The sequence below is a fragment of the Andrographis paniculata genome, unplaced genomic scaffold, assembly GCF_009805555.1.
Source record: "Andrographis paniculata isolate CXL003 unplaced genomic scaffold, ASM980555v1 Contig52END, whole genome shotgun sequence".
NCBI lineage: Eukaryota > Viridiplantae > Streptophyta > Magnoliopsida > Lamiales > Acanthaceae > Andrographis > Andrographis paniculata.
The window spans coordinates 5,943,369-5,969,488 of record NW_026137587.1 but is presented as its reverse complement, the minus strand read 5'-3'; the positions used below and the strand labels follow the sequence as shown (position 1 = coordinate 5,969,488).

General features: G+C 38.7%; 6 protein-coding genes across 12 annotated transcripts; 4 read left to right on the top strand and 2 right to left on the bottom strand.

Annotated features, from left to right (window-relative positions):
- The first annotated feature begins 1,651 nt into the window (after window positions 1-1,651).
- Window positions 1,652-7,248, top strand: LOC127254345 (protein STICHEL-like 3). 4 transcript variants are annotated; one of them, XM_051279415.1, is made up of 7 exons: window positions 1,652-1,762; window positions 2,291-4,188; window positions 4,286-4,505; window positions 4,632-5,141; window positions 6,169-6,559; window positions 6,690-6,753; window positions 6,936-7,247. In XM_051279415.1, exons 2-7 carry the CDS (start codon window positions 2,302-2,304, stop codon window positions 7,029-7,031), a joined length of 3,168 nt encoding a protein of 1,055 aa, XP_051135372.1. In that variant the 5' UTR covers window positions 1,652-1,762; window positions 2,291-2,301; the 3' UTR covers window positions 7,032-7,247. The 4 variants fall into 4 exon arrangements, with proteins under 4 accessions (XP_051135372.1, XP_051135371.1, XP_051135369.1 ...); XM_051279414.1 differs by having other exon boundaries at window positions 2,286-4,188; XM_051279412.1 differs by having other exon boundaries at window positions 1,658-1,762; window positions 2,232-4,188; window positions 6,936-7,248.
- Window positions 7,249-7,436: 188 nt separating this feature from the next.
- LOC127254349 (transcription repressor OFP5-like) lies at window positions 7,437-9,158 on the top strand. Its single transcript, XM_051279423.1, has 2 exons — window positions 7,437-7,833; window positions 7,934-9,158. The coding sequence occupies exons 1-2, from the start codon at window positions 7,792-7,794 to the stop codon at window positions 9,044-9,046; spliced, it is 1,155 nt and encodes a 384-aa protein (XP_051135380.1). The 5' UTR covers window positions 7,437-7,791; the 3' UTR covers window positions 9,047-9,158.
- A 527-nt stretch (window positions 9,159-9,685) lies between these two features.
- LOC127254347 (seipin-2) lies at window positions 9,686-12,678 on the bottom strand. The gene is made up of 3 exons (XM_051279417.1): window positions 12,655-12,678; window positions 11,099-12,274; window positions 9,686-10,422 (listed from the first exon to the last, which is right to left on the bottom strand). The coding sequence occupies exons 1-3, from the start codon at window positions 12,661-12,663 to the stop codon at window positions 9,940-9,942; spliced, it is 1,668 nt and encodes a 555-aa protein (XP_051135374.1). The 5' UTR covers window positions 12,664-12,678; the 3' UTR covers window positions 9,686-9,939.
- LOC127254346 (probable LRR receptor-like serine/threonine-protein kinase RFK1) lies at window positions 12,654-18,874 on the top strand. The gene is made up of 24 exons (XM_051279416.1): window positions 12,654-13,459; window positions 14,115-14,289; window positions 14,374-14,445; window positions 14,535-14,603; window positions 14,699-14,770; window positions 14,874-14,945; window positions 15,031-15,102; window positions 15,185-15,256; window positions 15,338-15,409; window positions 15,500-15,571; window positions 15,645-15,719; window positions 15,815-15,880; window positions 15,983-16,048; window positions 16,135-16,197; window positions 16,280-16,327; window positions 16,404-16,447; window positions 16,522-16,898; window positions 16,977-17,172; window positions 17,259-17,402; window positions 17,483-17,601; window positions 17,676-17,886; window positions 17,965-18,202; window positions 18,293-18,443; window positions 18,518-18,874. The coding sequence occupies exons 1-24, from the start codon at window positions 13,366-13,368 to the stop codon at window positions 18,872-18,874; spliced, it is 2,997 nt and encodes a 998-aa protein (XP_051135373.1). The 5' UTR covers window positions 12,654-13,365.
- A 71-nt stretch (window positions 18,875-18,945) lies between these two features.
- On the bottom strand, window positions 18,946-20,453 carry LOC127254350 (60S ribosomal protein L10-like). Its single transcript, XM_051279424.1, has 4 exons — window positions 20,286-20,453; window positions 19,353-19,854; window positions 19,185-19,266; window positions 18,946-19,102 (listed from the first exon to the last, which is right to left on the bottom strand). Exons 1-4 carry the CDS (start codon window positions 20,293-20,295, stop codon window positions 19,034-19,036), a joined length of 663 nt encoding a protein of 220 aa, XP_051135381.1. The 5' UTR covers window positions 20,296-20,453; the 3' UTR covers window positions 18,946-19,033.
- Window positions 20,454-20,836: 383 nt separating this feature from the next.
- On the top strand, window positions 20,837-24,885 carry LOC127254348 (integrin-linked protein kinase 1-like). 4 transcript variants are annotated; one of them, XM_051279419.1, is made up of 13 exons: window positions 20,837-21,151; window positions 21,282-21,777; window positions 22,598-22,672; window positions 22,766-22,861; window positions 22,978-23,060; window positions 23,148-23,268; window positions 23,357-23,439; window positions 23,526-23,588; window positions 23,675-23,793; window positions 23,885-23,970; window positions 24,069-24,190; window positions 24,299-24,410; window positions 24,565-24,885. In XM_051279419.1, the coding sequence occupies exons 2-13, from the start codon at window positions 21,436-21,438 to the stop codon at window positions 24,658-24,660; spliced, it is 1,398 nt and encodes a 465-aa protein (XP_051135376.1). In that variant the 5' UTR covers window positions 20,837-21,151; window positions 21,282-21,435; the 3' UTR covers window positions 24,661-24,885. The 4 variants fall into 4 exon arrangements, with proteins under 4 accessions (XP_051135376.1, XP_051135375.1, XP_051135377.1 ...); XM_051279418.1 differs by having other exon boundaries at window positions 21,267-21,777; XM_051279420.1 differs by having other exon boundaries at window positions 20,839-21,151; window positions 21,267-21,777; window positions 23,357-23,436.
- The last annotated feature ends 1,235 nt before the right edge of the window (window positions 24,886-26,120 follow it).

Below are 26,120 nucleotides of genomic sequence, written 5' to 3'. Positions count from 1 at the left end.
ATATGGTGCAAGAACCATGTAGAGCTGTCACTGTACTAAAAGAGTGTGTTTATGTAGAGATTTAGCCTTTGTTTACATATATCTTCAAATTATGTTTTAGATTATTTATCAATAATATTTGAAGTACTTCTAAAAAGATATTTACATGTTACATTTTTTAACCCTAATTCACATTGTGGTGTTGATATATATATATTTTTTCCAATATTATAGTAAAAAATTGGTTTGAGTAGCATTATATTATTAGCCAAAGTTGGATGCATGAATTGTTGAGCAGTATAACATTGACCATTGAATAGAATTACCATAACTATTAACTTTGTGCTTGATTTAATTATTGGAATTGTACAATTTTTTATTACTGACGCCAAATAATATTTGATATTACTGAAAAGAAGGGTAAAAATGTCCAAATGATTTTACATAATGGAAAGAATATGCAACTTTTATTTAAATTATTATTAAACTTATTCCAATCTTTCACTAAAACAATTACATGCAAATCTTTTTTTCTTTTTATTTATTTTTTTAAAGAAATTAAAATTAAATTTCCTAACGAAAACTCAACCACTATTCTTTTTGGGAGATTTCTAATTGTCCTATTACTTTGTCATAAACAGAATTTCGCTTTTTGAGGGAAAGAAAGCATTAATTGTTTGTTTTGTTTTGTTTATATACACTAGTGGGTATCTTTGCAGTGAATGCAGGTATTCATATATTACAAAACAAAGTATTTCCAATTTTATTTATTGTGTTCTGTTTTCAGGTGAGATCTTATTATTTAATTAAAAGATACTCAACTCCAACAGTGCTTGCTATTCCCAAATTTTAAAAAGTGTGCCACCTCAGCTTCAATGAGCTTTGAATTCTTTGATCCTCATACATTAAAATACTTTTTGAAAATGATTCTCTCTTTATATATGTTTTTCTTCGTATTATAAAATATTATTCTATCCTAAAAATTAAATAATATTATTTTATTTGAATAATATAATATATTGTAGATATATTTTCTACTTTAAAAGTACTATAATATATAACTGACGAAAATAATATTGTACATAATTCGACCAGTGTAACTGATCTGGCTGCCTGCGGATGCACAATTTGACACAAGAAAGGACGTTATTTCATTTGTTATTACTTCCAGAATTTGGACCAAAAATATTTGTGATAAGATAATTTTACCGAGGCAGTAAGAATGTAGATTCTCAAGGGAGTCCGGGAGCGTAACTCTCAGTTAAATCTATACCATTAGAAGAGTAATTGTACAGTTGGGATTTAATCAGGAGTCCAACTCCAGGGAGTTCTTAATAATTTATAGGAATCATCGCTTTTTTCTTGTGGAATTTCACCGGAAGCGTCAGCAGTGTGCAGAAAAACCATCACCCTCACTTCACTCATTACCCCTTCTCTCTATCTCTCTCTGCCTATACATACAGTCAGCATATATCTCTGCCTCTCTCGCACAAGACTCCAAATTTGACTCTGCAAGAAAACCAACGCTGTTCCTCTGCACAGACACGAAGTCCGGGCACATAATTCATTTGTTTCCGAATAATTCAAATCACATCAATAATTGGAATCATGGAAAGATCACACTTGGAATTGCGTTCTATCGTTTCCTTGTGACGTTCATGTGCAAGCATGGGGAAAGAGATCTGGGAGACGTCAGGAGGAGAGGATGGACATTTGATGCTGCTGATGGCAATGGGTGGGGAAAGTGTTTCTGAGTAGTTGGACAGTCTCTCCAAGATTTCAGGTGAGTCTACCCATTCTTAATTCTCCATTTTCTTAATTATCATTCTGTTATTAAAGATTTTATGCCAACAATTTCGAGATTCCTCCACCCCTTTGAAGTGTCATGCTGGTGTTTGATGAAATGCCTCACCCAAATTGGGGATAAATTGATAGAGTTTAGTAAGGAGGATGGAGTGGAGGACTGTTTGGTGGTTTGGTTTGAAAAAAGTGTCCAATTTGCAAGAAGGGAAACAATTGTTAAGATGATTGTAGTGGTGGTTGGAATGTAGGCTGGAAAAGTTTAATTTTTGTTATAATGTCAACTGCATATTCGGGTGGATTTTGCTCTTTGATTGGTTTTTTTTAAGGTAAATGTTATGCTTTATTGCAGGATTTGCTGTTGGTTCATCACTGAAATGTGGTCTTTTTTAGTTGTGAAAAACATTTGTTTTGATACATGCTTAGTGTAGAGTTTTGGCATATTAATTTAGGGGATCTTCAAGAATCTTTCTGGGTGGATCGATTAATGTTGTGATCATGACCAGGGCAGTTGGAGATCGAATGCTTAAGGATACAGATGGTAGTATTAGTGATCATCTGCGGAATCACATTCATTTGACAAATTGTATTCATTTGAAGAACCATATGCATAAGCAAAGTCCTATCTTGGCCAATAGGGCCTTTATGAGGGATCTTGCTGTTCTTCAGAGATCAAGATCTCTAAGGGATCCTTCTGCAAGTCCTCCCTCTCGGAATTCTCCTTCTGTCGTCGATATTCTTCTCAAAAGAGGCCAAAGGGATGACTTGATTAGTGGAAGACTACCCATTGGCCTAGAGCATTCAAACGAGCGTGGAAGGATGTCCGAAGACATGATTCATGAATGCAAACGAGTGAATAGAGAAGGAATGAGTGGAAAGTCTCCTGGCTATCCACAGGATGGACATGTCTTGGGTCAGAATACTGTTTCTGGAAACACTGAATCCGGAGATAAACATGTGGAGTTCAAAGGAGGCCATAGACAAGATAGGCGCCTAATGACCCTCTCTGATCGGTTAAAAGACGTCATAACTGAAAGTGATGATGCAGTTCCTTCCCATAACCAGGGGAATGGAAGGCACAAAGCAGGAGCAAGTACTCACCATGGGAATGGTGTTAGTCGGTCTAAAAGGTACAGATATCGAGGTGTGAGAAGAAGAAGGCCTTCTGGAGCACCCCAGCAATCTGTGGCACCAAATGAAATGTCGGTAGCGTCTAATTCATTGGCACAAGACGGAGCATCTCAGAAGTATCACTTGGAGGAGGGATTCCAAGAACAAACTGATCAGAACGTTAAAGGTGTTCCACAAAATGGCTGTGGCATTCCTTGGAACTGGTCGCGGATTCATGACAGGGGGAAGTCATTTATTGACCTGGCTGGCCGTAGCCTTTCTTGTGGTTTATCTGAATCAAAGCTTAAGAAAGGTCGTTCTGCATCTCATGGTATGGCTATCCCTGATATGGCTCTTACTTCAGAACTCTCGAGTTCGTCCACAAAGTCTGAAAGGGAAGCTTTGCCACTACTTCTTGATGCTTCTGGTTCTCGGGGGAGCATTGCTCGTTTGGCTTGGGGTCATGATTATTCAGGAGAATTAGGTATATTTTCTGAAAATTTGCTAAAGCAGGAAACTGAGTATGATCTCCCATCAGAAGGTAGATCTGATGAGCAACACAAATTACAGAAACATCACAATGGGAGGCATAAAAATCTCACTCAGAAATACATGCCGAGAACATTCAGAGATTTGGTAGGTCAGAACTTGGTGGTACAAGCACTCTCCAATGCCATTGCAAAAAGGAAGATTGGATCACTGTATTTGTTTTTTGGACCTCATGGAACTGGTAAGACTTCATGTGCACGTATATTTGCCAGAGCGTTAAACTGCCAATCTCAAGAGAATCCGAAGCCTTGCGGAGCTTGCAACTCTTGTATTGCACAAATCGCAGGGAAGACAAAAAATGTGAAGGAAATAGGCCCTGTTGGTAATAATGACTTTGAAAGTATACTGAAACGTTTTAGCAAGGCAGTCACTTCCCAGCGTCGATCTCAATACAAGATCTTGATATTTGATGCATGTGATACCTTGTCTTCCGAGCATTGGAAAGCCATGTTGAAGGTCTTTGATCAAGCCCCAAGGCGTGTTGTATTTATCCTCATTTGTTCAACTCTTGAAGCTTTGCCTCATCTGATAATATCAAGGTGCCAGAAATTCTTCTTCCCTAAGTTAAAGGATGCAGACATAATATACACATTGCAGTGGATAGCAACCAAAGAAGATTTAGAAATTGATAAAGATGCCCTGAAGCTTATTACATCAAGATCGGATGGCTCTCTGAGGGATGCGGAGATGACACTCGAGCAATTAAGTTTACTAGGGAAGAGAATCTCCCTTGACCTGGTACAGGAACTGGTATGTTCCCACTTCACAGTTTTACATTATCAGGAAAGCATCATCAATTATGACCCAGAGACATGACACTGATGGATCTTGTTTTGTTGTTTTACAGGCTGGGCTCATTTCAGATGAAAAGTTAATAGATTTGCTCGACTTAGCATTTTCTGCTGACACAGCCAACACAGTGAAGAATCTGAGAGATATCATGGAATCTGGTATTGATCCATTAGCATTAATGTCTCAGCTTGCTGCAGTCATAACTGATATTCTTGCCGGAATTCATGATTTCATTAAAGACTGTCCTAGAAGGAAGTTTTTCCGGAAACAAGAATGTGAGTCTTATAATCCAGCATCATTTTCATCTTCTTTTATAACATGGTCGATATAATGTTATATGACACCTAAATTGCTCGTACACATATTGCTCTTTGACTGATGTAGAAAGTATTTTTTTACAGTATCCAAAGAAGACATGGAAAAATTACGTCAGGCATTGAAGACATTATCTGAAGCAGAAAAGCAGCTGAGGGGGTCAAACGACAGGATAACTTGGCTAACGGCTGCAGTACTGCAACTGGCTCCTGATCAACAATACTTACTCGCACCAAGCTCATCGGAAGATACAAATTTCAATCAAAGACCTTTAGTCTTGAATAATGCTTTAATAGAAAGGCCAAGAAAAAGCAATTCTGAGCGATCTATGTTTCCAGCAGGAAGTTCAGGAAGCGGTCATTATAATGGTATTTTGAAGGGTACTGATGTGGTTAGGAGCACAGGTAATGGAGGTGGGACGGTTTCTCAACAATTCTACCTTCCTTCAAATGATAGAGATCCAATAAGTAAGGTTCACTTCCGAGGACAAGAAATCGAGGGCATTTGGTTGGAAGTGCTTGAAAAGATCCCACATACTAGTGTTAAAGAGTTCCTAGCTACCGAAGGAAAGCTGATCTCAATCAACTATGATACAGGTACTGTTGATGTTTGGTACATCCATTTTCTAATGCTAAATTTAACAATCTGTTTTTAAGTGTTATTCAGAATATGATTTTCTCTTAATATTCTTCTCGCTCACAGTAATACGAAAGCTTTTCAGCCATTTAAGATAACCATATGCATCTTTAAAGTGACAATTCAAATATTTTGACTTTGTGGTTCATTAGACGATGAACATTCCATAATGGGATGATGAATTGAATTAGAACTTGTGGGCATCATGGCTTTTCTACATGTCCTGTGATTGCATTTGGAGAGATGAATGATAAGTTTCAAATCCATAAGAATAACTTTATTGCTCTTGTTAGGAGTATTTTTGTGGCTTTGATGTTCATTTATATGGGGTCGTTGGAAATTGTCCTTCTCAATGTTATGTTGGAGGTTTCAATAACCATTTGCTAACATACAATTAATAAGTGATGCTATGGTTTGCCTCCTTAGAAGTTTTTAAGGACAATTTTTAGGAAATTACTCTTATGTGAATTTGTATGAAATACCACACCATTGGATCGCAACCTAAATTTCTAATAAGGTTCTGAAAAAAAAGTGTACAGAATCATAATAAGCTGAGAGTTTGTTGGCCTAAAGGTGTCCTAAGAAATTTGATTAATAGGATTAGCTAAATGTGACTTAACTCAGAAGCTGCTAAGCAAAATCTGTTCTTTATTGAAAATTTGGGTTGTTGGATATCTATAAATTGTCGACATCACTCAACTTTGTCTTCATTTGTAGATTTAGATTGGTCAATGTTGGCTTATATAGTTAATAAGGAAGCTTTGCTGTAAATTGTCCATATCACAAAATACATAAAGCTGTCTGATATGACAAAGGAAATGTTTCTTGGTGTGTTGATGTAGTACTAAAATTTCTTCTCAATTTTCAGATAAAAGACAGATTTAATGACTTCTCTCTTGCCTAAGTAGTTTTGGTTTGTGAAAAGAATCATTTTTTTCTTTCAATTGTGCTGTGACTTGCATGCCTTATGAGTTTGACCTTTTGTAGATCCAACTGTGCAATTGCTGTTCAACTCTGAGCTAGCAAAGTCGGAAGCAGAAAGATTTAAAACGTACATCTCACAAGCATTTGAGTTGGTTCTTCGATCCCCAGTGCACATTGAGATCCGATGCAACTCAAGAAATAGGGGGGAAATTGTTGAAATTTCTGAGAAGACAGAAAGGGACAGACGAAATATTGGAAATTTAATTGGAGTAACATCAACTACTCTTCCAAATGTGTCTAATCTGAACTATGAAAGGAATCAAAGTCTTAGCCTTGTCCGAAGCAGGTTGCCTCTTGCTCGGATAATTCAGCAACAGGAGGAAAGTTCAGAACATAGTGGATGGTCCAAAAACAAAGCAGTTTCAATTGCTGAAAAGCTCGAACAAGAGAATTTGTACGTATCTCTTTTACTACTTTATGAAAATGGAATTAGATAAGTGTAATCCAGTTTTAGTAATTTAGTTACAATGATAAAATCTTATATGTATACACATCTGTGTGTATCTTACACTTGTTTGTTTCAGGAGACTTGAACCGAGATCAAGAAGTTTGCTCCGTTTGACACCTTCAAAAGGAACTCGACGAAAGGTAAAATATTAAAGTAAAGCTTAGTTACATTTTTTCTCGAGATTTACTGCATGCTGAAAATGCAAGTATGCATTTCATTTTTGATTTATTTTCTCAAAGTTTGTGATGTCGAGTGAATATCTGTTCTTCTGTGTTGCATATTTTTGTACTTATGTGTATAAATTATTATGTGTAATGTACAGCTTTCGCGATTGAAAATACGAACAAAGAAGCCGCGGGCTCTGCTGAAATTAGTCTCCTGTGGTGGAAGGTGCCTCTCCCGCAGGTCACCAAGGTAGACGCCAACTACCGGTAACTGTCTTAAAGGGATCTGTTAGTTAGTTCGTCTCATGTACCTTCTGTTTAGGCCTTCCATTTATACAGATCCTACATTTATTTGTAGAACTTTAGAATAGTTCAAATCCTCTATTTACAGCCTCCATTGATGAATTCTTGAAACGACGTTTCTCAATTCTAATAAATTCCCTATTTTAGTAGCTGAATTTGAATGCACTCTTTATACAAATGCAATAATGGGTTCAGCCCTTTACGCCAAATTTTCGCAGTCGAAAGAGAAAACAGTAGTGATAGTGTAATAACATATGGCTGCAACAATGTTAATATGAAGCTTTCTCCACAACCCCATAGATCTCTGTAAGATTTGAATGAAGGATAGAGTGAGAGAGAAAGAGAGAGAGAGAGAGAGTAGTGACTACACATTCTTGAAATGTTGCTGTAAGAAACAGAATAACCAACCAGACAAGGATGCTGGATGCAGGACAAACCTATGTACAATTATTACATACATTCTAAGTACCCTGTCCTATAAACTCCTATCCAATTCCTACCATTGTACAAATTCCTCTGCTACAATATATACATACATATATATATATTCTCATCTCTGTTTGGGCAAACATGTGATCAAAATGAAAGAAACACAATGATGAGTATGGCCTTTGATGAGGTGGTTGGGGGTCCATGGAGCAGTAGGCAACCTTTGTAGAGGTACAAAGCAGAAAGTAGGATGAAAAGTGGTTGAAGTGGTCACAGGATCTAATGGCGGGCCTTTCTTTTCAAATAATTAAATACATACATACAGTAAGTCTCCTTTTCTTCTTACACATATATATCCTAACTGTCTTACTCTTCTATCTCCATTATTATTCATCTTTCATGTCCTGAACCTGCTGTTACATAGATTTCCCAGAAAAATCAGAAGATGAAGTGGGGGAGAAACAAAGCCTCTTCGTCGTCTCCCGGTTCTATAATCGCCCGTGTCTTGCCCCTTTCTTGGTTCTTCAAGTTCAAGAAGAAGCGGGGCGACTCGGGGAGTAGTAAACAGAGCGGCCGCGGGTTGTATTACAGGACTCCTAGCAATTCGTCGCCTGGTGGTTGGAAGGAAGGAAGGTTCTACAACATGAGCGAAGACGATATGTATTGGAGGATATCGTTCAGGCAGGAGAGAATCCTCGGCAGGATGAGTACCGGCGGAATGAGCATGAACCCTCTTTGGTATGATCCTGATCTCGAGCTTGAAGTACCCGTTTCAGGTCTTACGGCGACGAGGGGAGGACACTCAAACTTCGATGACATGGTTTCGGACATAAAGAGGATGAAAAAATGCGACAAGGACAAAGCGTTGACAAACAATGGCAAACTGCCGAAGATTCCATCGCAGGATCGCGAAATGCAGAAGCTAAGCAGCAGCCGAGTTTCAAGGGAGAAAAGGCGAGAACAGCGCCGCGACGAAATCGATGATTTTTCTATGGAACCCGAGAGGTCAGCAGCGGTGTCTAGTTCAAGAAAAAAGCAGCCGAGTCTTTGTCCGAATCCGGAGAGAGAATATTACACGCGCCGAAAGCTGCTAAAGGACATAAAGCTCAAAGCTGATCAGCCTCAGAAGACAACAGAGTCTTGCTCTAGAAAATCAAAGCAACACAACATTAACAAGATCAAAGCCTATTCCCCAAGAACAGAATGCAAGATTAGAGCACTTGAAGATCTGAAAAAATCAAGAATGAGATGGAAGAAGAAAGGACAGGGGCAGGGGATCGGGCGCGAAACGATCTTTGATAGCTTTGCTGTGATGAAGAGCTCGTCGAACCCACAACAAGACTTCAGGGATTCGATGCTTGAGATGATAGGGGCGAAAGGGATTACTCGAGCCGAGGATCTGGAGGAGCTCTTGGCTTGTTATCTCACATTGAACTGCGACGCGTACCATGATATCATCGTCAAGGTATTCCGGCAGGTATGGTCTGAAATCGATGTCGATCTGCAGTTGACAAATAGAGAGTATTTTGCTTATTAGAGAGTTTGTTAACTGTTTGGTCTCAATGGTCATTTTTGGATGGTGATTTTTCCTCTACCTCATTTGGATATTTTTCTCGAACAAGACAATAAAACATAAATAATGACCAAAGAAGCAAAATCACATTCTTAAACTCCTCGTCAACTCCGTGATCATCGATAAAAACTAGCTTTGTTGGACAAGTTCTTCGCAAATTTCCCATCGATTTACTCGCACAAATGGTCGAGTGAGATATCGGCTTCCTCCCGATTAAGCCTCGATTTCTCCGGCGGCGGCGGCGATGGTGGCTGTTCTTCGAGGGTTTTTCAGGGGATCTTCTAATCTTGATGAGAACAGAACAGTAACAATTTCAGGGTGATTTTATTTGGAATTTAGGCTCGGGTATAACGGTCGAATTGGTTGGTGGACAGCTGGCACTGTTCAATTGGTGGTGGCATATTTCATTAAACTTTCCACTGTAGCCCAACCGAGATTGTACCTGCAATAATTGAACTTAATTAAACTGCTGAAATAAAATGTTCTCTCTTAATAACAGCACCAATTCATCAATAATTGACACTGAATAATTTGTGGGGTAGAAAATCTACAATGCATTTGCAAGAATTCCCAAGTTTCCAGTGAATTTTGAAGCAATAAGGATAGAATCTGATCAAAAGAACTCGAACAAGAAAGCAACTCAATGATGTATACATTTTTGTGTATATATCTATATATACATATACATAACACTCTTAACTTTTAACTTCCTCCTAAATCGAAACATAAATTACAGAGCACAAACTTACAAGATCATGCCTTGCGATTCTACATCGAATGATTTTTCGCGCAGCTGCATGAAGCTATGAACCCTAATGGGTTTTTTTTCGGCATCCCTCTATGACTTTATTTGAACTTCATCTTCTTGCTCGACTGTCATTATCGGAAGCATCTCTATTTGGGGTGTTTCTCAGTCGTAATTTGGGGAGGACAAGCGGTTTGCAGCACAGGAGAGCCACGAGCAATTCCATTGCGAAGATCGCCATGCTGATCCATATGAAAAGTGTTCTCTTCCAAAACCACAGGATGTGTAGCAGAAGGGGAAGCTCAGATTCGAGGGTGAGAGAGGCATCGTATATTTCAGGGACACCAGCACCAGGCGAGAATTCAGCCCGTTGTTCTATGATCACACGAAGGTAGGCAGTTGGCATGTCGCGTTCAGTAAAACCTCTGAAGTGCACTTTCAAATTCTGGGTTTCTGACGTGTAGCCGGTTAAGATAGGAGCGAGCTTGAACAAAGTCAGCAGAAGTCGGATTGGCGGACTTCTAAAGTGCAACATACACGGTTGCTTGGAACTTGCGAGGGTTTTGCCATCAGCACCGTGGAAATCTACTCTCACCTTCAGGGGAACACAAAAAATTATGTTGTCAAAACTCACAGATAACAAAGATCAGTATGCAGCCCACATTGTGTAAGTCAGACCTACAATTTATCAGACCGTAAATTCAAATAGCATGTTCTGCAAATACAACGTATGCGATCTTAATATAGAAATGAATGCATCACAAATCCTTATATGTGCAGAGCCTCAAACTTATCCAAAACTTAAAAGGAAAGAATGTCAAATGCTATAGCTTTTTACGCAGATTGTAGTTGATCTGTTAGAAGATTGAGCAAGAAAATAAATAGAAGGGATGTTTTACTTTACTAAATTTCGAAAGGCGGGTTAAAACAAGTGAATTCAGAGATGATATTTACATGTTCTCAAAATCAACAATATTATATGTAAATATGACATAATTCTAGACGGAAATATGCAAATGCGCCCAAAAATAGATTTAACTTTGAAGTCTGAAGCTCTGTATACTCATAATATGAAAAGATAACTGCATCAAGCTGTTCAACAGATGCCAACATTTATGAAACAAGAACGAACACCAGCAACATTCTCAGCTTATGTAAAGGCGTACGAGCTCATTCAGCAGAATTTCTCTCAAAATCCACTCCAACCATACAAATGGCACAAAAAAATTATTCTAGCATCAGAATTAAATCTTCTAGCACCAGAAACAAACCTGAAAAATCCCAAGATTACGATTGTAGTCCGATTCAGGTAATGTAAGCGAAACAGCAACCCTAAACTTGTGATTAAGCGGAATAACTCTTGTTTCACTAGCCTTCCCTAATTCAGCACTTCCCCCAATATTTACTTGGTCAAATTCGGGCTTTGATGTCAACATCACAATCGCCGCCGGGCTGTTCTCCACATAATCAAAATTCAAACTCCTATTTATTCTAACCGGTTCCACGACCACCGTCTTTATTAGTATCCCGCCAATTACGAAAGATGATATCAACAATGTGACAAGAACAGCACACACATAAGCTGACCACAGCAATCCCCAACCACACTTCAACCCCAGTTTCCAAACTGCTTGGTGTTCCTTCAACCATTCGTAAGCAGATCGAGTCACGACTTCGAACCCAAAGCCAAAAAGGCCTTTCACTTTCAGAACAACATATTGCTTGCAGCGCAACGACAGCCCAAAGGGATCAAACACAAACATGTACAAGTAGTACACTGATTTTACAGGAAACGTGAATAAATTGACGAATAAATTAATTTGGAAGGCGACTAGCTTTATTACTATACCAGCCAAATTCATTAGAAGGCTCGAATCTGTGGCTGAATCCTCATGACTGTTACCATATTCGCCACTAGGTGGAGTAGACCGATCTCCATTCCTCTCATCCTTTTCTGAAGGATCTATTGGGAGCTCCGAAATTTCTGTTATCTCTGAATAACTCGATTCTTCAGCTTTGCTCTGCCTAATTATCTGAGAATGCCTTCGCCTCCGCCCTACGGAATTCACCTCATTTTCAAAAGTTACAGAAGATTTACCCTTTGACAAATCATTGGAGTCCATTGCGATGGGCTTATGACGAGGTTGTGATCTACGGCGGCGGAGACCAGTCGGAGATGGGATTTCGTCTAGCGAAGAAGGGTTGGGATTTTCGGTAGAGATCGACGAGCAACCATCGGATTCAATCGGTTCGGAAAATGCTTCAACGCAATCATGAAAGGGGAACTCATCAGGCGCATCGCCGAATTCGTCATTGCGAGATGATGGCGTGCTGGATTCGTCGTCCTCCATTCGAAGATTATCGCCGGAAGCAACGATCGCCCGCACAAAATATTCCCCCTTTATTTTCTCAACGGTAATTGTACGCACACGCATTATGAGTTGTACCTAAACCCAAACAAAATCGTGGTCAACCACACCCACGACTTCTCTCCAAAGTAGCGCTCTGTTACCTGAGATATTTTTACTCTTTTTTTTTTTAACTATCTATTTTTAAAAAATATCGTATCAAATATTAATTTTTTTATAATTATTTTTTTTTATTTTCAAATTTTTAAAAATTTAAAAAAAAAAAGAAAAAACCGTTACGCCTGCCTTTTTCACTGTACATTCATTCTTGTTCACAGCAGTCAGTACACAACAAATCAAGGTAGGGAAGGCCATTGTCAGGATAGACCCGACACAGCTGCCCAATCCGATCCAATTATTTCGGATTTGATCCAATTATTAGTAATAAGGTATTATATACAGTTGGATCCGATCCATACCCAATCCATTGCGTCATTGATCAATGGCAACTGCGGTGATATCCTAATAATCTTCCAGGTGCTGAATCGGCGGCGTTTGAATCTTCCAAGAGTTCGTGAAGGAAAGCATCTGGCGGCGTCTGAAGGAAACTGCAATTAAAAAATCTTTCATCATTCTCAACTTTGCTTTTACTTTCCCCACGGGAGTGGGGCGGACGCTACAGTGATATCTTTCCTCTTTGATCACTTTTGACTTGCTTGCATTATCTATTTTTATTTAATCCAGAGTAATATTCATCCTTTGATTAATCAATCAATACGATGTTCATATCTACATCAATAGGCGTGATTTATGTTAGTTAAATGCTGGTTGGTGGCCATCTAAGTGGAAAGAAGGCAAGATTTCTTGTCGAGGTTAAACACGTAATCGGGAATAAATTTGAAGCTTAGAGAAAATATTAAATTATTTTACAGTTAAAAAGGGTGCCAAATTCGACTTTACCATCATCATTTTCAAACAGTCAAAATGTTTTCCTTAAAGGAACAGTAATTTACTGGAATGCTCTCTCTCCGCCGACTAGATTTTGCCTGCGGGTCATGGGATTCACCTCGATTCTAGATTGGTCTCATTTCTTTTGCTCCCAAGTTATAACTGTTTTTCCCTTTGTTATTTTTTTATGAAAACCTATACGCACATGGTGCATCAAAATTCTTGAATCTTGATGTTTAAGAATGGTGGTTAGGGAGATTGTTGCCATCTGGGTTCTTACAGTTTGTTGTCTCGGGCTGTTCAAGTTGTCGAAATCCCAGGTGCCTCAAGAAGAAGGTAAGTAAATGGATTTCTCTGCCTTTTGACTGTGTTGTGCAGTTTTAGTGAACAAAAAATGCTCGTTTTCGTAGGGTGTGTTTGGTTAGGGATTTGGACTTTAAATTGAAAATTTGAATAGTAAAATTTTTGAATTTAAATAGCTGTACCATGTGATATAAATAGGCGTTTTGAATATAAAGTTAATTTTTACTGTAGTATAAAAAATGAAAAATATATATTTGAATTGATATTTTTGGAGGAAACAATTGGATAATAATGTATTTAAAATCTAATCCCCAAACAAAGACACCCTTCGGTAATAGAAATGGCTAACAGTTAGTGCCAAGAAGAAGATTTGAAAGACAAGTTTGATTTAGTAATAACCTGACAAAAATTGCCCAAAACATTCGAGAGATTTCTACTCTTCTTGCTGTCCTTCCTTGTTGTTACTGTTTGTGTGATTTTGTGTGTAGTTGTAGGGAAGATTAGCAGCCTAGAAAATTTAAAAAGTCTACAGTTTGGATGATATGATTTGATTCCTTTCTGTATCAACAGAATGGTTCTACAAAATCGAATTTGCCATTTTTATCATCAAGGCATTCATGATCAAGCTTGATCATCTTATCTATGTTGTTCTGTGGGATTTGATTTACTCAAATTTGTCTCATCTCAGTGGATGCCCTCCAACAAATTGCCAATGAGATGGGGGCAACCATCTGGAGCTTTAATGGTGAATTATGCGAAATCGAGAAGGTTGGGATTCCACAAGAGGCTCCGAGTGGTTCGGAGGGTTATGTTACGTGCAACTGCAACTTCAATAACAACACCATCTGCCATGTTACAAAAATGTGAAGCTTATTACCTTTCTGTGTCTACATTGTTCCATTTCTAGTTTCTGTGGATCGGCTATATCGTGTATACTTCTTTTGCAGTGTGCTTAAGAGCTACAATCTTCCCGGAGTTCTTCCAGCTAACATTGTCAAGCTTCCCTATCTACAAGAAATGTAATGAATCTGCCAAAAAAGTATTAGCTTTATTACAAATTTTACTGGTTTTTGATTAGGCTTGTTCGTTGATCAAATTTGTTTTTCAGTGATTTTGCATACAACCTTCTCACCGGTACAATCCCGAGACAATGGTTTTCAACACAATTGGCTTCTATGTATGTCCATCTTGTACTTCAACTTAGATCTGTGTCAAAACTTAATTGGATTAATCTTCATTCTTCAGTAATAATGCCTGATGTTTTCTATGCAGCTCTGTCCTGGTGAATCGCTTATCAGGACAAATACCGAAGGAATTGGCAAACATTACTACTCTTACATACCTGTATGTTTTAGTTACTTGCAATGTTGTCCCTTGACTTTGATGTGATGACATGTTTCTTGGATTACTATTCCTTAGTTGTATTCATTGTTTGGGATTTGATCAGGAACCTCGAAGCAAACCAATTTTCAGGTCTGATTCCGTCTATTATTGGAAGATTGAGGAACCTGACCACATTGTAAGACTTCATATCCAAAATGTATTTTAGTTAAGTTGAAATCATGATGCAAATCGAATAATCTTCGTGCTTCTGATTGAACCAGGATCTTATCTTCCAATCAATTCACGGGGCACTTGCCTACCTCATTTTCCACGCTAACAAATTTGCGTGACTTGTAAGCAGTTATATGAACTCTATTTTGCTTGTTCATGTATGGATTGTTCAATATATTAACTGTTTCTTGCTGTGAAGTGTAGTAGGATAAACGACAACAAATTAACTGGCCAAATCCCCGACTTCATTCAGAATTGGAGACAGCTAAACAGACTGTAAGATCTTCACACATCCTCGAATCACAAATTATGTAAGATTAATTCCTGTTTCAATGACTGTTTGCATGCTCAATGAAGAGAAATGCAGGGGAGTGGACTGCAAGGGCCCGTCCCGGCGAACATATCTCTTCTAAATGCATTAACAGACTTGTGAGTTTATTCGTTATCAGGTCCACATGTTACTTCCATTCATGATTTGTTAATCATATGACTGTTTATTTTCATTCAACTGATATACAGGCGAATTAGCGACTTAGAAGGTCCATCACAAGTTTTTCCGACACTCAGGAGCACCACAGGCCTAACAATATTGTATGGTTTTCGAAGAATTGTTTCTTGGTTATTGCACTATAAGCTTCTAAGATAATTCTATTCTTGGATGTAGGGTGTTGAGAAACTGTAACATTTCGGGGACAATACCTGAATACATTTGGCGACAGCTCAGACTTCTTCAAGAGTTGTGAGTAACCATTTTTACAATGAGAATCGTGCGTAGAGAGACTCGATTTCCCATCGCCTATTAATCTTATGAACAAACTTACTATTTCTTTACAGGGATGTTAGTTTCAACAAGTTGATTGGAGAGATTCCAAATAATATTGCAAGAAATCTGAAAACTGTGTAAGTGCCAAGGCATGTTGTTATTTTGCTTCGTTTGTTATGCATTCGATTCTACTCCGATGTATACAAAACAACCTATCATTACCATCTTCCTGTAAATAGGTTTGCAAATGGCAACATGCTAAGTGGAACTATTCCGAATGCAATCCTGAAGGATGGAAGCAACATGTATGTGTTATAGATCTTATACATTGAATTTTTAGCTTTATGAAATTTAAATAATCTCACTGACTCTACTCACTCGTTCTATGCAGCGATCTTTCTTACAACAATTTTACTTGGCAAGGCCCCGATGAGCCTCCCTGCCGCCCAAACATGTGAGAATATCGGTTAACATTATATATCTTTTGCTGCTACGATAGCTATTTATTTTACGTACAAATCTGCTGCTGTTCCCAGGAACCAAAACATAAACTTGTTCAAAAGTTCATCAGCTGCAAACTCGTTGTAAGATTCATTTCAGCTTCGATCTCAGTATTCAAGTGAGGAAGATATTGATTTTCATTTACCTTATTTGAAACAGACAAAGGATGCTTCCTTGCTACAGGAATGTCATGTGTCCGAGATGTAAGACTCATACGCTTTGCAGCTAACTTGAATCTAAAGCCTATTATCGACATTGATTTGTCTGGTTATGGCAGATAAATGCTCCCTACATGTTAACTGCGGTGGTAGCGATTTAACTGTCAAAGAAAGCAACAGACAGGTTATGTACGAAGGGGATGCCGGAGGTGATCCAGCGAGATATTTAAGTGATAACCATTGGGGATTTGTTAGCACTGGAGACTTCATGGATGAACTAAATTTCCAGTATTCGCGGGTAGTCACGCCAACATCTGCCACAAATCTATCCGGCCTGTACACCACCGCTCGCCTCAGTCCTCTTTCGCTTACCTATTTCCACTACTGTCTTGAAAATGGAACTTACAATGTGAGCCTGCACTTTGCTGAAATAATCTTCACTAACAACAACTCGTATAACAGTCTTGGAGTGCGGATGTTCGACATTTACATCCAGGTTGGTTTAGTGTTACATTAGAATAATGATATGTTTCATTGATAGTCTTAGTGCTCGCTGATCATGTTCAAGCCTCAGGGAATTCCAGTCTGGAAGGACTTCAACATAAAAAATGAGGCTCGCGGAGCTGGGAAGCCGGTGATTAAATATTTTAACACGACAGTGCGAGATGGTACCTTAGAGATTAGATTTTACTGGGCTAGCAAAGGAACTACTCGGATTCCTAATCGAGGAGATTATGGTTCTCTTGTATCAGCTATTTCTGTCGTTCCAAGTGAGTATAGTTTCTTTCATTCTGATCAAATTACTCATTTCGATTCTTTCCTAATATGCAATGCATCCTTTTGTTTCTGTGTGTAGTTCTGAAGGTTTGTTCTGATGGAAGCGATAAGAATATAACGGCATATATTGCTGGTCCAGTAGTTGCTCTGTGTGTAATTTTCTTGATCGCAGGCGTCCTTTTCTGGAAACTTTATTCAAGTCGCCGCAGAAAAGCACGAAGAGGTTAGTGTTAGTGTTTCAACTTCTTTAAGCTGAAAAAACACCCCAAAAGAGAAACAACCATTTGCTCTTCTATGGTGCAGATTTTGGTGGCCTAGAATTGCAAACTGTCGCGTTTTCTTTGAAACAAATCAGGGCTGCAACGAACAACTTCGATGCTGCAAACAAGATTGGCGAAGGTGGTTTTGGTCCTGTTTACAAGGTACTGTTTTTTCTAAGAATGTCGCTGGTTTTTTCTTCGAGATTCTTGCATTACAGATAGCGAAAGTGGCGCAGGGTCTACTGCCCGATGGCACTGTAATTGCAGTTAAGCAGCTGTCGTCTAAATCAAGACAAGGAGATCGCGAGTTTCTGAATGAGATCGGCATGATATCTTGTGCGCAACACCCAAACCTCGTGAAGCTGCATGGCTGCTGTATCGAAGGCGACCAGTTGCTTCTTGTGTACGAGTATATGGAGAACAACAGCCTGGCCCATGTTTTATTCGGTAAAGCCTTTCACTTTCTATCATCGTCGTTCTGCATATTGTTTTTTGCAAGTTTCATTGTTTCATTCGTTTCGCCAGATTCAAACAAAAGCCAAGTGATTCTGGACTGGCCAACGCGGTTCAAGATCTGCATTGGAATCGCGAGAGGATTAGCTTTCCTCCACGAAGAATCACGGTTGAAAATTGTTCATCGCGACATTAAAGCCACAAACGTGCTGCTCGACAAAGAGCTGAATCCTAAGATATCCGACTTTGGATTGGCTCGACTCAATGAAGACGAGAAGACACATATAAGTACCAAAGTCGCAGGGACAATGTAAGTTTAATTCATGCATATATCCCCTTCGACTAAATCAATCTTTGGCGCGACTCCTTCTATTGATCGCTTTGTACAATGTATCGGCAGCGGATATATGGCGCCAGAATACGCACTGTGGGGCTACCTGACAGACAAAGCCGATGTCTACAGCTTCGGGGTTGTAATATTGGAAATCGTCAGCGGCAAAAGCAACAACAACTACATGCCGAGCAGCAATTTCATATGCCTTCTAGATTGGGTATTTTTTCCCCCTTTTTTTCATAGATTCATACCGTTCGCACAATAAGCATTCGCGTCTCTGAATTATTTCAGGCTTGCCACTTGAAAGAAAACAACAATGTCGAGGAGCTAATAGACGAGAGGATGGATTCAGGCACGGACAAAGAAGAAGTAGAGCGCGTGGTGAAGGTGGCCCTTTTATGCACAAATGCAACTGCGTCGCAGAGGCCGGCGATGTCTAAGGTCGTGCAGATGATGGAGGGCAGTATGGCCATCCCGGAGTCGGCTCTGGAAGGTAGCAGCAGCACGTATACGGCGGATGTTAGATTCAAAGCCATGAAAGACTTCCACCATGAGAGGCAAAAACAGAGCTCATCCACAGGAGCTGCTACTACAGGTTTTTCAGAATATGTCGATGAGTTTTCTGATATCAGTAGAAACGTCTTCTGAGCGGTTAGTATATTCTTTCATTAGTACAATCTGATGATTTTATTATCACAATATATATATATGTATATATATAGAGGTAGAGCGGTGTGCTGCTTTATTACAATACTGTATAGCAGACGGAATCATGTAAATTTTGTAATGAATAAATACAAGGGATCTTTAGGCAGTTGGAGGATAAAGAGCTCTTCCAGGTTCCCTCTCAGATAAACGTCCATGGTGTGTGAGGAGCTGCTTAGATAAATACACACAATTATATATATATACACACATGTAAGTATCATGTATGTATATGTTCATCACTGTCACTGACCTTAGCATTGACTCCATCTGGTATGATACGGTTCTCTGCTTTGTATTTAATGTAATCAACCCTATTGAACCTCGTGAATCCCCTGAAAAATTGCCAATTAAAATGATTTGGACGAGCTCTTACAACCTAAGGGTATCTTGATTTTTATAACTAACAATGTTATGTCACCATTTCCGGCTTATGATGATCTTCTGGCGACCAGGAAACTTGAATTTTGCGCGGCGCAGAGCTTCCTGAGCATGAGGACTGCTGGCATCGCGGCAACGGACAGAGAGCAGCACCTGACCAATGGCGACGCGAGCGCAGGTTCCCTGTGGCTTCCCAAAGGCGCCCCTCATGCCGGTTTGGAGCCTGTCGGCTCCAGCACATGACAGCATTTTGTTTATACGCAGGACGTGGAAGGGATGCACCCGGACACGCAGGTGGAATGCATCCTTCCCGGCGAATTTCGCCATGTACTTATTGCATGCGATGCGGGCAGCCTCCAATGCCTCGCTCGACACGTTCTCCTTCTCCCAGCTCACCAAATGCACGCAGAGTGGGAACTCGTCAACCCCTTTTTTCTTTGTTCCTACATCGTAGATTCTTATCTTCGAATCAGGCACGCCGCGGCAGAATCGCGATTTCGGATACGGCTTGCCTTTGATCTGCCGGTAGCATCGCGCAGGCCCTACAGATATAAACTTATAAAATATTACAGCAAAATACTGTTTAAATCAAAATTTCGAAACTGAATCAAAACCAAAATTTCTACCATTCTACCTAGTCTTGGCCTTGTAGGACATTATGAAATTTTATCCTCGTTTTCAATCTTTTAAAGTCAATCTAATTTCTTTCCCCAATATATATATACATGGTCTGTTTAATATATTGAATTAATATATTTTAGCAGCACAACACAACATATATACTATATATATATATACACAAACTATATATATGCATGCACAGAAAATAAAATAAAATAAAATCTCAAGCCTTATATGCATGTATACATCCAAAAACGAAAATGTCAAGAAATGTCACAGAAATTTCTCAACAAACCGAAAAAAGATAAACTAGAGGGTGGGTGTAAGAGAGAGAGAGAGATTAAACGCTTACTCCTTCCCATAGCTCTGTTCAGCTTGGTGTAGGTGGAGCAGAAAATGCCTTAGTCAGGTTTAGTAATTAGTAGAGCTGTCTGTAATAAGACAGCAGAGTCAGTGAGAATGGGAATCATATGTAGGCGTGTCCTGGAAGCTATATCGAAATATCTAAAATATTCTGTGAACTCGTGATCATCACTCACTCGCTCGAATCTCTTAATAAAAGCTTCCATGGCCCGTGAAAATAAAGTAACTTTTTACTGCATGATGGTGACACTGTACGATTCAGTTATTCACCACCGCAGATCGATCCGTGGCGGTGGCGGTGGCGGCGGCGGCGGCCATTCCATGGGTCGTGGTCGGCCGCTCTTCATCATTTTCTAATGCGACTTTTAAAAGTCATAAAAACGTGTTTCGTCTGTTTTCATAATCATTCTGCTGATCTGATGGGAATTTGTCCTAAAATACAATCAAGAACTATTTTGTGGTCAATTCAAGTGGAAACTGACGGATCAAACAATAGTACAATAAATGTATCTTCATTTGCCCATCACTATCAATTAATTGCAAGTTGCAAAATTAGGCCTTTGCCAGTTGTTATTATCCGTTAAAAGCGTAATCTTGGGGTTTCTTCCAAGGGATAGTTTCCATCCTAAATGGTTTATAGATTGGGAGGGCTTTGACGCGTTTTGCCGATTCACATTCTATTCGCCACTATCGATTTATAGCTTTGTTGTGAAATAATCCGCCATTTTTGGGGTTCTCAAAGGTTTCTCTTGTGGTAGTCGTTCCTGCGATTTAGGGATTGGACCTTGGTCCTAACCTATTTCTTCGATTTTCCATCTTTAGGTTTTAGGAATCTAGGGCTTTGATTCCTTTAAGGTTGGTTGTTCTTCTTACTGCAATTTTCCTGTTTTGTCTTCCTTTTTCGAAATTTTTTCCTGATTGCGGTTGGTTGACTCTGTTACCCATTTCACATTGCACGATTTCTTTCAAGGGAACATTTCTGCAGCGAAGGGAATCTTGATTTGCAGAAGTTTCTTCGAGAATTCCGGACTTTCTTGCAAAATCTGAATTCTTGAAATCAAACCTCTCTTCAAGAATTCGTGATTGGTTGCAAGAAAGTGAATCTCGAACCTTGTTAGAACCACCGATTACTATTGACAATGGAGGAGTCCGATGGCACCAAGAAATATACCCTGTGGAAGCAATCGTCCATGGCGCCCGAAAGGGAATACGATGACCTCGATCATCGTCCTCTGGAGGACGATCACGAAGACGACGCATTGAGTGAAATCGATCCAGGGCTACAGCTAATGTACATGGTCAATGAGGGTGATTTGGAAGGCATCAAGGAGATTTTGGCCGATGGAACTGATGTTAATTTCAGGGATATTGATCACCGCACTGCTCTTCACGTCGCCGCCTGCCAGGGACTCGTCGACGTCGCCAAATTGTTGCTCGAACATGGGGCAGAAGTCGACCCCAAAGATCGGTGGGGGAGCACGGTATGATCCTGAATCCATTCACTTACATAACCTGCATTTTATGCATTTGTTGTCTGGATAAATCTTGATTATAAGTTAGTGTTTGCCTCTGCTTTTTTCCCTGTTTCTTGGCTGTCGATCTGTTTCTATATGTTCATATATATATGTATGGTGTATAGGCTGTGAAAGTATGTGATTTAGGTGTGTTTTCTACCCCTATGAATTCGACAGTAAAATCTTTTTTCCCCTGAAATAGATTGCATCTAAGTTTCATTTATTTAGGTTATATATTATGTCGAAACTTGTTTTTCATTTAAAATATTTCACCCAGTTATTATTATGTTATGTATGAATACTCCCAAGCACTGCGCAAAATTTTCTTGCTATAGTGTCGATCATCGTGCAATTTGTGGATCATAGCGAAGGTTTGTGCTCATGTTCTTACAGATGATTGTTTCATGAAGCTTATTTGTTTCTCCACAGTTTGATTATCTTTTTCTGTGGATTTTCTTTGAAAAAAGTGCACTGATAGCCTATCAATTTGTCAAAGAAAATTCCATTTTTTGAGGATGGATGGATGTTATCAGCTAAGCAAGTCGAGAGATAGGCGAGGAGTCTGATGTTGGATAATTTCTTGAATGAATTACTCCAGAATGATCTTCTGATAGTAAACAATCAATTAAGACAAAATTCCGACAAAAATTGGGTGTTATCTTGACCTGCTTTTGAGGTTCTGTATTTTGTGGTGCAAAGTGCATATCCTCGTCAAGGATTCAAAGAACCAATTCATTGCATAAAATCGGGATCTTTATTTGATTAATCCGTCCCATCTGCTTTTCAGCCTCTTGCGGATGCAATGCACTATAAAAATCATGATGTGATCAAACTATTGGAAAAGCACGGCGCAAAGCAGTTAGTAAGTAGCTATGTTTCTTACATAAATCGTGCATATTTGCAATTGTATGATAAAATAAATCCCTGTTTGATTTTACTCTTATGTTTCGTTTAGATGGCTCCTATGCATGTTGATAATGCCCGTCAGGTTCCCGACTACGAAATTGATCCCAGTGAACTTGATTTCACCGACAGCATTGAGATAACAAAGGTACTATGGCACTTTACAGATAATATTGCCTTGGTTGTTCACTCATTTAAGATAGTGTAATGTTTGACCGTCTCCTCCATCCGACTCACCACTTTCAACTAAAAACATTATTCTAGGGAACCTACAGAGTTGCATTATGGCGAGGAACTCGAGTTGCTGTGAAAATATTTTGGGAAGGAAATGCGGATGAGGATAGTGTGTGAGTTTTCCGACTATGTGGTTTATACTGAACGCACTTCTTACAATCTACTGCTTTAATTTTATCTAAATTTACAAACCTTCACAGTGAAGCATTTAGAGATGAGCTTGCATTGCTTCAGAAAGTAAGACATCCGAACGTTGTTCAATTTCTCGGTGCTGTTACACAAACCAGTCCTATGATGATTGTGACCGAATACTTGCCAAAGGTTATTTGAAATTAAGCAGTTTTTTAAATTTTTCTTTCGATTTATTTTCTTAATTAGTTGTACTTAACATGTTGTCCCGAACATGCAGGGCGACCTTCAAGAATATTTGAAAAGAAAAGGGTCGCTTAAACCTGAAATAGCGCTCAGATTCGGCATGGATATTGCCAGGTTTTTTGTATTAATAAAAAGTTAATTGTATTTAAGAGCAGTTGAACATCGATCGAGGCATACTGAGGATTGATTTAAGAAATATGCAGGGGAATGAACTATCTACATGAAAATAAACCTGAAGCAATCATTCACCTTGATCTTGAGCCTTCGTAAGTTTGCAACATACCGACTTCCTGATTTACTGCGCTGTAAATTACTCAAAATAATTTGTTCTTATGTTTGAGTAAGATAACAGGAATATCTTGCTGGATGACTCCGGACACCTAAAAGTAGCCGATTTTGGAATTAGCAAGCTTCTTAAAGTCGCAAACAGAGTTAAAGATGAGAAACCTCTTCACAGTGGATATACATCTTGTGAGTTTGCATAATTTTTCTAACTTCTAGACTGCAGATTGAATAGACGATCAACGATCAATGTTTGTGCTGATTTTCAATCCATTGACAGGTCGTTATGTCGCGCCTGAGGTTTTAAGAAATGAAGCATATGACACAAAAGTAGATGTTTTCTCATTTGCTTTAATCTTGCAAGAGGTAATTTTGCAGCGCCCGATGGAGAGCTTCAACTAACTTTTAACATTTTTATTAGTTTACTGTAAATTTAATCCATTCTTACGATGCACTAATCTCAGATGATCGAGGGATGCCCACCGTTCCATTCAAAGCCAGACTACGATGTGCCCAAAGCTCTTGCTGCACGGGAGCGCCCTCCATTCAGAGCCTCGACCAAGTTTTATTCCCGTGGACTGAAAAAGTACATCGTAATTTATATTCATGGACAGAGAACTTGTTTCTTGTTTATATCAAGGGTTGGATAGCTGTTTTTCGACTTATATTTTCTCTTTTAATTTCTCTCATACAGATTAATCGAGGAGTGTTGGAGCGACAACCCTGCTGATAGGCCAACCTTTAAGCAAATTATTCCCCGATTAGAGGCCATCTACAACAGCATCGGCCACAGAATCCGCTGGAAGGTCTTTCCTTTTCTAAAGCTTGCTTCTAAGTGATCATTTTTCCATCCGTTCGAGCGATGTTTTGGTAGGCTTAGCAGGATTCTTGCATCCCCTTCTTCCTAATGACCTTTCTAACTCGACTAACGCATCATTCTTCCCTGTCAATGCGACACAGGTCATGAAGCCATTGAAATGCTTTCAGAATTTCGACTGGAAGAAGGATAGCTCTAGTTTGGGAAGTGACGCTCATTCTTCGACATTCGGAATTTAATTTCATCCTTGAGGAACTCTTGGCTAAATCATCTATGCGTGAATTTTTATGGTTTTGGAACTGCAAGTATTGTGTTAAATAATGCCAGAAACCTGTAGGCTGCTCTGTTTCTTGATGATGAATTGATCATATTCCTGATTTCAACTTAAAATTATTTCAATTCTGCAAATTCTAAAGAAACTTAAGAAAAACAAGAAATAAAAATATAGCTACAGCTACAGAAGATATTTCTGAAGAGATCTTGAAATTAAAAAAAAAAAATACAAAAGGGTTAAATTTGATGTGGAAATTAGTAGTGTTTGTAGGTGTCCAAGATTATTACCAAATTAATCATATTTCCAGCAGTGGGCCAGAAATAGATTCCAATCCATGTTGCAATAAAACAAGAAATGAATTGGAAGGGCAGAGATATTATTTATTTTTTCACTTCATCTTCCAAAACAGTGCCAACACCACAGGTAGTTTACTCCTCTCAGTACCCTTCACCTCTGCTTAAGGAATTTTCGTGTGGGTAGATGGAAAGATTAATTATAAAATGAGCAAAATTAAAAGTACAGAGAATTGGGATAGATGTTGTCAAAGGTAGAAATAACTAGAAAGCCAATATCCCAAATTAACCCAAACCCTAATTCTTGAATCTTGATGATAAGCTGAACTTCCATGTCGGTTAAACTTGTCAATCAGAATAGTAAATTAAAACTGTATTGTATGTATGTGTGGCACATATTGATGATAATTGAGTTGTGGGGACTTTAATTGGATTAGGTCTGTGCATTGAATTGAAGCTCTGCAGATTTCAACATCAAGAACCCTAAAAAACATGTAAGGTTTGTTCATGGTGGTCCCTTGTTGGAAAGGGTGTTGGCACACATAAAAATTAAATTTGGGGTGTGGATGTACTTCCATTACTCATGTTGTATCACTCAAATATATAATGTAACATTCTGCATAAAAAAGATCTAATCTTATACAGCCATGAACTAGATCATTGGATTTTATTATAAATTAGCCCTCCTTGTAATAAGATAGCAACTCCAATAAATTCTTATTGAACTCTTGTAATGTTTCGTATCATTTCTCCTCAAACATCTTTCCACAATCCTAGAATTTAGAGAGAATTTAGAAGGTAACTAATTAGCTCTCAAACAAGAAATCTGAACAATTTGATCATCATCACCAACTGGTTATTCTTGAAGTCTTCAGCTAACTTATACCTACATAATAGATAGATATATTTATTTATTTATTAATCTTACACATAATTAATTACCTAACAATATGGTTGACTAATTAGGTAGAAAGGCCATGAGTTGTCATGACTTGCAACACTAAAGCATAAGCCAAGAATTACAAATCAGCAAAGACATTAGTTTTATATAGAAAGAACACTGTCAAGGTTAGTGCCAAGAGAATACACATCTAATCAGCTGCTAAATCAACTCACATTACTTACCCTAACA